The 14,715-nt window shown below is 34.3% G+C and overlaps 1 protein-coding gene across 1 annotated transcript; it reads right to left on the minus strand.

Annotated features, from left to right (window-relative positions):
* Window positions 1-11,983: 11,983 nt before the first annotated feature.
* On the minus strand, window positions 11,984-13,199 carry LOC117238986 (luciferin 4-monooxygenase-like). Its single transcript, XM_033504245.1, has 2 exons — window positions 12,927-13,199; window positions 11,984-12,160 (listed from the first exon to the last, which is right to left on the minus strand). The coding sequence occupies exons 1-2, from the start codon at window positions 13,189-13,191 to the stop codon at window positions 12,003-12,005; spliced, it is 423 nt and encodes a 140-aa protein (XP_033360136.1). The 5' UTR covers window positions 13,192-13,199; the 3' UTR covers window positions 11,984-12,002.
* Window positions 13,200-14,715: the final 1,516 nt, after the last annotated feature.

Here is a 14,715-nt window from a genome sequence, read left to right on the forward strand (position 1 = left end):
AATCAGAAGAGCAGACAACACATGGGCAAGAAGCAACGAAGAGCAAGCTGAAGAATTTTCCAACCACCTAGGCAACACATTCACCCCACACAACATCAACAATAGCAACCACAATAGTCATACGGACGAGGATGCGCTAACTACTAGTACACCAACTGACAATCACCATACCCAAAGCAACCGCACAAGAAATCAGAAACATAATTGAGGAAACAAAAAACAATAAAGCACCAGGAATCGACCTAATTAACAGCCAAATCTTGAAAAACCTTCCGCCAAAAGCGATAAGACAAACCACAATAATAGTAAACGCAATACTAAGAATACAATACTTTCCAAAAGCTTGGAAACTGGCAAAAATCATAATGATACCCAAACCAGGCAAGGACTCACACGAAACCAAGTCATACAGACCAATCTCACTACTTCCGGTGTTCTCTAAGATAGTAGAGAAAATAATCTACGACCGGATAAAACCACTAATAGAGAAGAACCATCTAATACCGGATCACCAATTCGGATTCAGAAACAAACACCCCACAATAAAACAAACGCAAAGATTCGTCAATGAAATCCTACAGGCGCTGGAAACAGAACAATACTGCACGGCACTCTTTATGGACATCGAAAAAGCATTCGATAAAATAAACCACACTAGCCTACTACAATCAATCAGGAAACAGTTCTCGGGGCAGATATATCAACTAATCAAATCATACCTAAGCAGCAGAAGCTTCATAGTAAAAATCAAAAAGACACACTCGGAAGCTAAAGAAATCAAGGCAGGAGTTCCGCAAGGAAGCGTCCTAGGACCAATTTTATATAAATTATACACGGCCAACATACCAACAACTAACAATAGCAAAATACTGACATTCGCGGATCACACAGCTGTACTAGTCAGGCACACTAACCCTGCAACAGCAGTTACATTACTACAAGAACATATCACAAAAATAGAAAAGTGGCTTCAAGCGAAACAAATCAAAGCAAACCCCGATAAATGCAAACATATTACATTCACACTGCGAAAACAGAAACCACCAAACATTGAACTAAACGGCACACACATAATACAAACAAGGCAAGTCAAATACCTAGGACTCCACTTACATACACGACTCACATGGAAACAGGATATTACAGCAACAATAGACAAAATACAGATGGCAAGGAGACAAATGTACTGGCTAACAAGTCGAAAATCCAAACTAAGCATAGAAAACAAACTAAAAATATATAAAATGGTCATAAAACCAATCTGGACGTACGGAATAACACTATGGGGAACAGCAGCAATGAGCCATATAATCAAAATAGAGGCATCGCAATCTAAAATACTCAGAACAATAGTAAACGCGCCATGGTACGTTAGAAACGAGGACATTTGGAAAGACCTGGGAATACCAACGGTCAAGGAGGAGATCAACAAAAGTGCAAGAAGGTACGGAGAAAGAATAGCAACGCATCTAAATCGGCTGGCAGCGGAAACGGTCGACACATCAAGCATAAAAAGAAGATTAAAAAGGAAACACCCAACCGATCTCACAGAGGACATAACCCAACAAACACGATGGTGGTACCCCGCTGGGGGTAGCCACCCACATGTTATATTAGTATACAGCTACAACATTTTACCAAATGTCCTACTGGACAAATTGTAAAATCCAAATAAATAAATAAAAAAAAACTTTCAAATAGAAATTCGTTGTTTATTGTGAATACACATATGTAATTTATATTTTTCTTAGGCAATAAACATTATATATATGTAAATTCTATAGAATTTAGAATATCAACCGACGGTTTGACTTTCACTGTGTTTACTGGGAGTCGGTCGAACGATATGAATAGAGGAGGACGGGGACTTGGGATAGAAAATAAAACAGGACTTGGAGAAGCGAAGATTGAACAAAGAAAAAAGCAAGTTAAGAGCCAGAGGGAGAAAGAGAAGACTTAGACAATCGATTGTTGAGTTTTCACAAATCGATCGCCTGATTTCCGAAAATATTACAACATTCCATATATATGTCGGAGATGAAAGAACACCGGAGCCTTTGGAATTTTGTATAATCCCGCAACATTGAAACCTAGAGTCTACAATAGCTGTAATTGAACAATTGTAGTTATTCAATCCGATTGTAATTGTTCGAGAGTTGTGATAATGAGCTTGGGCTCGAGGCGACAGCCAGTCGCCGAACGTAGCCGCGGTCACGGGATGAACGCTTTGTCTAACAAAGGCATGGAATAATTCTATAGCTCTCCTTAAAAAGGAAATAGTTGTAACACTCGACAGTAAACATTCCAACGGTCTCTGTCCCGTAGCTCGCCACATGCAGACCCTATTCTTCGAGTAAGATGATTGCCAGATGTCGATGCGTCTCCGCAGTACATGTTCAGCTAGCTCGAGGGCCCGTTATAAATCTTAAGATTTAGTCAACTAAAGTCCTTCAAACAGGCAAACAGTCTTTGTCCCAACTACGGGAAAATAGGGGAGACCTATTTTTCAACGAGCGGCGTCTCCCACTAGCATCTTTCCCTCGAGGACGGCTAACATCTTTTTCTAACCACCGATATGGAGATTGACCAATTAGCAGCAACGCCAATTTCCCTTACTTTCTGAACGAAGGCTTTTCTCGACGAATCCGATGATCTCGTGTCCTTAGACACACCCCATTATAGTTTTCCTCTGTGGCATCATCGGGACGGGAAAGTCATTCCCGCTCGCGATCTCATCGATGAAAAAGCGTAACCCCTTACGACCGGTGAATATTACGCGTCCGACTTAGATTTTGTGAGTACGTTCATCTATCATCCCGTCGACCGCGGATTCGTTATTGAACCTAGGATGATTGTCATTAGTTTCTCGAGTATCTAATTACCACGGTTACTTGTCCGGTTCTATGATAATCGTATTTGCACTAGCCAATGTCTTCTCTATTGCATAATGACGACGTGTAATCCAAACGAAGATTCGTTTCACGCCCCTAACCCTAATTGTAATGTAAACCCGACATATATATATGTCGGAGATGAAAGGAAAACCAGAGCCTTCCCTTTGCAATTTTGGGAAAATCTTCTAATGCTTTAGCCTAGATTTTATCATAGCTGTAATTAAGCAATTGTTGTCATTTGTAATTGTTCGATATTTGTGATAGCGAAAGTGGGTTCGAGGTGACAACTGGTCGCCGAACGTAGCCACGGTCACGGGATAAACGTTTTGCCTGACGAAGGTGTGGATCGGTTGTATTGTTCTCCCTAGAAATCACATAGAATTGTACTTTAAAGATGTCGATATAATGGGTCACGCGTATTAGGAATCAATCTCCAAACAGAAACTGCCTAGTAACGGCGTTTGGATCTTTCTCGATGTTTCCAAAGAGTATACAACAAACTTTTGACAGAAATTGCCTAGCAACAACGATTGGAACCTTCTCGATGTCTCCAGCGAGCATATAACAAACAAATGCAGTCGTATAGCGGAAAAGATTTTCATGAGATATTCATTCGTGTGATCGCCTTGGAAAGTGATACATCGAGCAATTTACCGAGTGTCTCAGCAATCGTATTTTTGTGTTTAAAAATCATTCTACGCATAGAAAAGAGTTATCCCGTTGACCGTGGATTCGTTTGAACCCAGGAACATTGTTAATAGTGTTAATTAAATTCATTATTCGTAAAACCTATTAATTGTTAATCTCAATATTCGTTAAATTTATTATTCGTAAAACATATTATTCGTTACTCTTATTATTCGTTAAACTTATTATTCTTTAATCTAATCGTTAGTTAAACTTATCGTTTGTTAATCTTATCATTCATCAAACTCAACATTCATAATATTTTGTAAAATCTTGTATATTCGCGTAAATATAATCTCTGTTGTGTAAAACGATGGCTAATTCAATCGAAGAATCGTTGTTACGCCGGGCGACTCTCTGCCTGGCCCAGGTCACACACCGCGGGCCAGACGGACACCAGATGCCCGCTCTTCCGTACGGCGTACCCTCAATAGCCTTAAGCACCCGTCATACACCCGAGTCACTTGCCTGCTAAAGTCCTTCAGACCCAACAAATGTCTTTTCTAAATCAGTTTCCAAAGACTATTGTTTACTACGGCTTGACACGGGAAAGTTAGCTTTTCTCACGTACGATGCTTCCTACCAGCAACTTTCTATCGAGGGCGGTTAAGGCCCTTCTTAGTCCTCCAACCTTCGTTTGTCCAATCCGAGGCAATGTATACTGGCCTCACCTCCTGACCTAAAATGTCATGAACAAATCCGATGATCCCGTGCGCTAGACACACCCATCACTAGCTTTCCTCCGACACAGCATCGTCACTCAACTTCACTTCTTCTACATCGTTGGAAAAGTCAACTACTAAGTAGTAACGCTAATGCCTATCGGGGCAGTCTAAGCATAACGCGAGAGTCGGTCTCGGTATTGTCGAGCATACATTTCCTCTGCTAAATATCTTATAGTGCTACGTCCATTAATACATTAAATCCAATTATAAGAGCCCTGCTCTAACGTACATATCTATCTTATCTTCGTGCGGTAAGTGATTATCTATCTATGCTCACCAGTGTAATCTAAGTGTTGGAAATATATAATTAATAATTCTGTGAATCATAGTGTTATACAAACTCAATCACCCCTATTATCTCAACGGAAATCAGGGGATCGATCAAGTCGAGGTGTCGATTGTTATAATCGTAATGCGAATTTACGACTCCCGTTGACGTCTCCCCTAGCGACTACGTCTCCCCGCGATTGGTCGAACAAACAATAGTTACGAGCCTTAAATTCTAATTTTCACCCGATTAAATTTCGGGTTTACATTAGAATTAGAGTTAGGGGCGTGACACTAATCTTCATTTGGATTACACATTGTCGTTATGCAATAGAGAAGACATTGACTGGTGCAAATGCGATTACCATAGAACCGGACAAGTAACCGTGGTAATTAGATACTCGAGAGACTAATGACAATGATCCTAGGTTCAATAACGAATCCGCGGAAAACGGGACGGTAGTCGTACGCACTCGCAAAAATCTAAGTCGGATTCTGTGTTAATATTCGCTGACCGTAAGGAGTAAATCCTTTTTGTCGATGAGACCGCAAGAGAGAATGACTTTCCGTCCCGGTGATACCTCAGATGAAAACTATGATGGGGCGTGTCTAAGGACACGAGATCATCGGATTCGTCGGGGATATCCTACGTTCGGAAAGTAAGGGAAAATGACGTTGCTGCTAATTCTCCATATCGGTAGTTAGAAAAGGATGCTAGCTGCCCTTGAGGGAGGGTTGCTAGTGGGAGACGTCGTTCGTGGAAAAATAGGTCTCTCCTGTCTTCCCGTAACTGGGACAAAGACTGTGTATATGTTGAAGGATTTTAGGTAACTAGATATTAGTGTTTATGACGGTAAACTGGTAAACATCCTGCCCGGAGAATAGGATCTGCGTGTGGCAAGCTACGGGACAGAAACCGTTGGAATGTTTACTGCCAAGTGCCGCTACGAATCTTTCTTTTAAGGAGTGCTATAGGATTACTCAATGCCTTTGTTAAATGGAGAGTTCGTCCCGTTGACCGCGGCCACGTTCGGCGACTAATTGTCGAATTGAGCCCAAGCTCATTGTCACAAGACTTAAACAAATACAATTGGTTAGAATGACGGCAAATCGTTTAGTTACAACTGTAGATTTGAATTACAATGTTTCTATGGATTTTCCCGAGGTTTCAGAGGGAAGGCACCGGTGAAACCTCATCTCCGACAAGTATAATTTTATAACGTATTACGTTAGATAGAATAACGTAATAACGTATTACGTTATATAGTATAACGTTATACCGATTTACCTTATATAGAATAACGTTATAACGCATGACGTTCCGCAGAATAACGTTATAACGTATTACGTTATATAGAATAACGTAATAACGTATTATGTTATATAGTATAACGTTATAACGTATTACGTTATATGGTATAACGTTATAACGTATTACGTTATATGGTATAACGTTATACCGTATTACATTATATAGAGTAACGTTATAACGCATGACGTTCCGCAGAATAACGTTATAACGTATTACGTTATATGGTATAACGTTATAACGTATTACGTTTTATAGAATAACGTTATAACGTATTACGTTTTATAGTATAAAGTTATAACGTATTACGTTATATAGTATAACGTAATAACGTATTACGTTTTATAGTATAACGTTATAACGTATTACGTTATATAGTGTAACGTTATAACGTATGACGTTATATAGTATAACCTTATATCGTATTACGTTATATACTATAACGTTATATGCCTTAACTTTATGACGTATTACGTTTTATAGTATAACGTTATAACGTATTGCATTTTATAGAATAACGTTATAACGTATTACATTATATGGTATAACGTTATACCGTATTACGTTATATAGTATAACGTTATAACGTATGACGTTACATAGAATAACGTTATAACGTATTACGTTATATGGTATAACGTTATAACGTATTACGTTATATAGTATAACGCTATATGGTATAACGTTATAATGTATTACGTTTTATAGTATAACTTTTTGACGTATTACGTTAGATAGAATAACGTAATAACGTATTACGTTATATAGTATAACGTTATTACGTATTACATTATATAATGTAACGTTATAACGTATGAAGTTCCGCAGAATAACGTTATAACGTACTACGTTATACAGTATAACTTTATAACGTATTACGTTATGTAGAATAACATAATAACGTATTAGTTTATATAGTATAACGTTATAACTTATTACGCTATGTAGTATAATTTTATAACGTATTACGTTATATAGTATAATTTTATAACGTATTACGTTAGATAGAATAACGTAATAACGTATTACGTTATACAGTATAATTTAATAACTTATTACGTTATATAGAATAACGTCGTAACGTATTACGTTATATAGTATAACGTTATAACTTATTACGCTATGTAGTATAATTTTATAATGTATTACGTTATATAGAAAAACGTAATAACGTATTACGTTATATAGTATAACGTTATATCGTATTACGTCATATAGTATAATTTTATAACGTATTAGGTTATATAGGTATAACGTTATATCGTATAACATTATATAGAGTAACGTTATAACGCATGTCGTTCCGCAGAATAACGCTATAACGTATTACGTTCTGTAGTATAACGCTATATGGTATAACGTTATAACTTATTACGTTTTATAATACAACTTCATATCGTATTATGTTAGGTAGAATAACGTTACACCGTATTACGTTATACAGTATAACGTTATAACGTATGACATTACATAGAATTAAGTTATAACGTTATAACGTATTACGTTCTATAGTATAACGCAATATGGCATAACGTTATAACGTATTACGATTTGTAGTATAGCTTTATAACGTATTACGTTAGACAGAATAACGTAATAACATATTACGTTATATAGTATAATGTTATAACGTATTACGTTAGGCAGTGTAACATTATAACGTACTACGTTATAGAGTATATCGTTATAACTTATTACGCCATATAGTATAATATTATAACGTATTACGTTATATAGTGTTGAAGTGGTCACCACTTCTAAGAAAACTCTACATCTGGTCTTTTTTAGTTTTCTCAAGCACTGAAGCCATCGACAGCGTTTAGACAAAAGACTGCGACGAAGTCAGGCCATAAACAGTAGACAGGCGACGTTGGCTTCGGGGTTTTTCAGTTATTAGGTAACACAGCTAGCGTGCGGATCTGGACCAGCTCAAATTGTATTTTTACTTATTACACTTCTATTTAAATATATTTTCTACCTTACGATTTATCCACGTGTTTTCTCTGTTTACACACCGAATAACCTCAACATATAGTATAATGTTATACCGTGTTACATTATATAGAGTAACGTTATAACGCACGACGTGCCGCGGAATAACGTTATAACTTATTACGTTATTCAGTCGAACTTTGTAACGTATTACGTTATAAAGAATAACGTAATAACGCATTACGTTATATAGTATAACGTTATAACGTTTTACGTTATATAGTATAACGATACACCGTATTACGTTATACAGTATAACGTTATAACGTATGACATTACATAGAATAAGTAATAACGTATTACGTTATATGGTATAACGTTATAACGTATGACGTTCCGCAGAATAATGTTATAACGTATTACGTTATACAGTATAACTTTTTAACGTACTAAGTTATGTAGAATAACATAATAACGTATTAGTTCATATAGTATAACGTTATAACTTATTACGCTATGTAGTATAATTTTATAACGTATTACGTTATATAGTATAATTTTATAACGTATTACGTTATACAGAACAACGTAATAACGCATTACGTTATATAGTATAACGCTATAACGTATTACGTTCTGTAGTATAACGCTATATGGTATAACGTTATAACTTATTACGTTTTATAATACAACTTCATATCGTATTACGTTATATGGTATAACGTTATAACGTATTACGTTAGGCAGTGTAACATTATAACGTACTACGTTATAGAGTATATCGTTATAACTTATTACGCTATATAGTATAATTTTATAACGTATTACGTTATACAGAACAACGTAATAACGTATTACGTTATATAGTATAACGTTACACCGTATTACGTTATACAGTATAACGTTATAACTTATGCCATTACTTAGAATTAAGTTATAACGTATTACGGTATATAGTATAACGTTATAACTTAGTACGCTATATAGTATAATTTTATAACGTATTACGTTATACAGAACAACGTAATAACGTATTACGTTATATAGTATAACGTTATAACGTATTACGTTATATAGTATAATTTTATAACGTACTACGTTGGATAGAATATCGTAATAACGTATTACATTATAGAGTATAACATTACACCGTATTACGTAATACAGTATAACGTTATAACGTATGACATTACATAGAGTTAAGTTATAACGTATTACGTTATATGGTATAACGTTATAACGTATTACGTTCTATAGTATAACGCAATATGGCATAACGTTATAACGTATTACGATTTGTAGTATAGCTTTATAACGTATTACGTTCTATAGTATAACGCAATATGGTATAACGTTATAACGTATTAGGATATATAGTCTAATTATATAACGTATTACGTTAGATAGAATAACGCAATAACGTATTACGTTATATAGTATAATTTTGTAACGTATTACGTTAGATAGAATAACGTAATAACGTATTACGTTATACAGTATAACGTTATGACGTATTACGTTCAATAGTATAACGCTATATGGTATAACGTTATAACGTATTACGTTTTATAGTATAGCTTTATAACGTATTACGTTAGATAGAATAACGTAATAAATTATTACATTATAGAGTATAACATTACACCGCATTACGTAATACAGTATAACGTTATAACGTATGACATTACATAGAGTTAAGTTATAACGTATTACGTTATATGGTATAACGTTATAACGTATTACGTTCTATAGTATAACGCAATATGGTATAACGTTATAACGTATTACGCTTTGTAGTATAGCTTTATAACGTATTACGTTAGATAGAATATCGTAATAACGTATTACGTTATATAGTATAATGTTATAACGTATTACGTTAGGCAGTGTAACATTATAACGTACTACGTTATAGAGTATATCGTTACAACTTATTACGCCATATAGTATAATATTATAACGTATTACGTTATATAGTGTTGAAGTGGTCTCGACTTCTAAGAAAACTCTACATCTGGTCTTTTTTAGTTTTCTCAAGCACTGAAGCCATCGACAGCGTTTAGACAAAAGGCTGCGACGAAGTCAGGCCATAAACAGTAGACAGGCGACGTTGGCTTCGGGGTTTTTCAGTTATTAGGTAACACAGCTAGCGTGCGGATCTGCACCAGCTCAAATTGTATTTTTACATATTACACTTCTATTTAAATATATTTTCTACCTTACGATTTATCCACGTGTTTTCTCTGTTTACACACAGAATAACCACAACATATAGTATAATGTTATACCGTATTACATTATATAGAGTAACGTTATAACGCATGACGTGCCGCGGAATAACGTTATAACTTATTACGTTATTCAGTATAACTTTATAACGTATTGCGTTATGAAGAATAACGTAATAACGTATTACGTTATATAGTATAACGTTATAACGTATTACGTTATATAGTATAACGTTACACCGTATTACGTTATACAGTATAACGTTATAACGTATGACATTACATAGAATTAAGTTATAACGTATTACGTTATATGGTATAACGTTATAACGTATTACGTTATATAGTATAACGCTATATGGTATAACGTTATAACGTATTACGTTTTATAGTATAACTTTATAACGTATTACATTATATAGAGTAACGTTATAACGCATGACGTTCCGCAGAATAACCTTATAACGTATTACGTTATATGGTATAACGTTATAACGTATTACGTTATATAGTATTACGTTATATGGTATAACGTTATAATGTATTACGTTTTATGGAATAACGTTATAAAGTATTACGTTAGGTAGTATAACATTATTACGTATTACGGTATATAGTATAACGTTATAACGTATTACGTTAGGTAGTATAACATTAGAACGTATTACGTTATATAGAATAACGTTATAACGTATTACATTATATAGTATAACGTTATAAGGTATTACGTTAGGTAGTATAACATTATAACGTATTACGTTATATAGTATAACGTTATAACGTATTACGTTATATAGTATAACGTTATATAGTATAACGCTATATCGTATTACATTATATAGTGTAACGTTATAACGTATGACGTTTCACAGAATAACGTAATAACGTATTACGATATATGGTATAACGTTATTACGTATTTCGTTTTATGGAATAACGTTCTAACGTATTACATTGTATAGTATAACGTTATAACGTATTACGTTATATACTATAACGTTATATGCTTTAACTTTATGACGTATTACGTTTTATAGTATAAAGTTATAACGTATTACGTTATATAGTATAACTTTATAACGTATTACGTTTTATAGTATAAAGTTATAACGTATTACGTTATATAGTATAACGTAATAACGTATTACGTTATATAGCATAACTTTATGACGTATTACGTTAGATAGAATAACGTAATAACGTATTATGTTTTATGGTATGACGTTATAACGTTATAACGTATTACGTTTTATAGAATAACGTTATAACGTATTACGTTAGGTAGTTTGGACGAAAAACTTACATCCGGCGGAAGCGTTGCTCACGCTGCTGAAATCGCAATTTGGCACCATTGGATGCTTCGCAAGACCAACTAAAACTGGAGGGACCAATGGTGTATGCGTAATTCTGTATTTTTCTACAGAACTGATTACTGCACCGCACCTTATTGCCGTATTCATCATTCCGAACGCATAACCGTGGAATAATGGCAAGAAAACTAGTATTCGGTCTCCACGTCGAATATCCATTGATTCTGGGGCACTTCGATTAAGAACAAATGCAATTGAATCGAATATTTATAATTTCAACTAGAATGATAAGAGTTAAGAAGCACAACAATAGAGAAAATATTATATAGTTGATTTGAATAAAGAATGGTTTGTTAATCATATAAAACGAATAATATATATTTAAATTTAGCATAAATGAAAAATAAATCTCGAAATATATGTGTGGTCTTAGATCAACCGGGTACATTGTGTATATTAATTTAATATATTTACCTTAGAGTTTGGATGAAAAGTAACAAATTTCGATGAGACAACATTACTCCTTTTGGAATTCCTGTTGTACCGCTAGAACATAAAATAGCTGCCATTCTTTTCCTGTTATGATCTATCTGCACCGGTGAAGACGCATAGAGATCCGTGATACTTTGATATTTTTCCAAAACCTTGTCTCAGGTTATTATATTTCCATCAAGAGGTTTATCATCCAATTCGATTAATTTCATATTCCAGCTTACAGTAGATGCAATTTTCGCCAAAATGTTTTCAGTGCGTCGCGATACAAACAACACCCGTGGCTGATAAATTTCCAGCATGTGCGTAAATTCTCCTACGTAAAAAATTGCATTAGATATGATTAAATAACGCATATGCTGCATGGCGTAACTTAACCACTCCGCGTAACAAGGTAACAAGGTTAACAAAAGATCTAGAAATATTCGAAAAGCCTTACAAAAGCTTTTTCCGATATCCGTCTCCGCAAGGAGAGGCTGAAACAACTTTCTTTGAAATAACATATTTTTCGTAGAATGTTTACTCTGAGAAGATATTCGGAGTAGTTAAATACAATTTAATCGTATACGATTAAAAATTAGTATTGTTTGTATCTCTAAAAGGTGACGGAGTAACGCATATTGAGAATATAAGTGATTATTAATTTCCGCATCTATATACACAATATTTAACAATTTAATATTAACAATTATTGTTTACACTAGATTATAAAAATTGGTGTTAGAGTAAGTACTGTTTCTAGACTTTTATTGTTAATTCTGCAAGTGTAATGTAAATAAATTTAGTCTTTAATTAAAGTATCTAATTTATGATCTCTGTTTCTAGTAGTTGTAAAATTCTATAATAAACTCGAGGCAAATAATAAAGTCGAGGCTCGATTTCATTAACTTATATATGGCATAATCAGTGGAGTTATCAGAAACATGCAAGTTTCCAAAAAAGAAGAGCAAATTTTTCTTTCCACTTTTCACGTTCTGCCTTCGTTAAATTTCTATAATATTAAACACGCACGTACTTTTAATTAAATTAATTTCTTTGTTATTATAAAATAATTCGTAAAAGCTGCTTGGAGAATATCTTACTTTCTGTATATGCTGGATTCAACGGTGCAAATGTAGCTCCGATAAATAACGTGCTACATATCGATACCACGTAATGTGGATGGTTTTCAGCTGCAACGGAGATTCTGTCTTCCACCTTGATTCCATAATTTCTCAAAGCAACAGATAATATTGTGCTTTTTTCGAGAATATCCTTGCATGTGTAGTGTTTACCAGTTTGAATATCTACCTGATATAGTAACATGCAAGTATTACAATATAAAACATAGTAATCAAAATGAATCATTTGTATTGTCGTTTCTTGCTCTTTTTATATAAAAAAATCTATCTTGTTTAAATTGAGACTGTTGATTACTCTGACAATGTACATGCTAATACAGCCATCTGTAATCGCAATATGCGGGTCGCTTATCTAGAACGAAACGTACCAGGTCGTTAATTATTCGTTGCAACGGTAGTGTCAAGTATTCCATCCGTAAGAAAAGCTTATTTTCTGATGAAAATTAGAAGGACTGTAATGTCTAATTCAAAATCAGTACAATCACGAGTCTACCTCAGCTTTTTAACTTTTAATAAAATCTCTGATATGGACGTCAGGAAATGATAAAACGAATGACCTGCGACTGATTTGCTTCACTGCATCTTATATCAATTTATATTTTGTCTCGTTTATATTCTGCGGCAATCGTTCTTGTTTCTCACAGCTCAGCCATTCTGTAACGATGAACCGTTGTAACATTCGCAGTGTTTCAGTGTAAACTGTTTGATTGTTCCGATTTAAAATGATGGCGCTGTAAAGAAGGTTATACGCTTGGACGGTTTATAGTTTATTGTTGTAATACAGCAGGAATGTGGACGATACACGACGATGTTAGCCGAAAATTGTGTGTAATTAAAAATCCCTAGGCGGTTAAAATACATTCAACCACAATAACATTTATAGAAATATAAAAATTGTATTGAAAATACAATTAGATGGCGTATTTATGGAATAATAGTAATAAGGTAGCACAGATATCGAGCAGTATGTGTTATGCATTTTATGTGACATGCCCCTGTTTTTACGTTTGTTGTAAAGGAACGAATATTATTATTTTTTATCGTGTGTTCACTGAATCAAATGCTGCAACGATTGCTCGCAAAAATTTCCAAGTTTTTCTGTATTATTCCGTTTATATTCCTTTAGTTTGATCAACGTGACGTTGTTCGGCCTTCTTGTAACTAAATATTTAGTGTGATACGCTATACCGAAATTATCACATTATTGAACATTTGGCGATAATATTTGTTGAAGGGTAGACAAATGAAAATTGTGGCTGGGCAAACGCGGACAAGATGCGAATAAACGGATGCAGTTTAGTCTTTGTAAAAATTCCCTCTTTCTCTCCTAATCGAGGTTCTACTGTGTACGTACAATTTAGCGTATTATTGCCGCGATCATATTTTATTTTTTTATTTCAAAGCTTGCGATTCCGAACATTATGTTTTCTCCGTAATCGTTTCAAGTGTGATAGCTAACTGACGTATACAGGTTGTGTAAAAAGGTGTCCGATACTCAAAGGGCTTATAGTGCCGACCGGGAGAAATAAATATCGACATAGTTCTAAAAGTAGCCCTTTCGATGTAAAATCAATTTTTATTTTTTAGCGTTCGATATCTTGAGTGAGCCTCCTCGCAATATATCGAATATCGTCGGTAGGATCGAAATAACATAATCGCGAATTTAGTCAAGGATGAAAAAAATGCGTTTCGTAGGTCAAATTCGAAGGGTGCTGTGTATTTGTTATTTCCACTTTAGAATAGTAAAGGG

Source organism: Bombus vosnesenskii, unplaced genomic scaffold (genome assembly GCF_011952255.1).
Source record: "Bombus vosnesenskii isolate JDL3184/JDL3185 unplaced genomic scaffold, Bvos_JDL3184-5_v1.1 scf7180000013798, whole genome shotgun sequence".
NCBI lineage: Eukaryota > Metazoa > Arthropoda > Insecta > Hymenoptera > Apidae > Bombus > Bombus vosnesenskii.

What these genes read in the sequence shown, in the direction of transcription:
- LOC117238986 (XM_033504245.1), bottom strand. Translation starts at nt 13,191, where the DNA reads ATGATTCATTTTGATTACTATGTTTTATATTGTAATACTTGCATGTTA. An exon ending in GAATCCAGCATATACAGAAA is followed by an intron (nt 12,161 to 12,926) that starts GTAAGATATTCT and finishes TTTTTTACGTAG; the next exon opens with GAGAATTTACGCACATGCTG.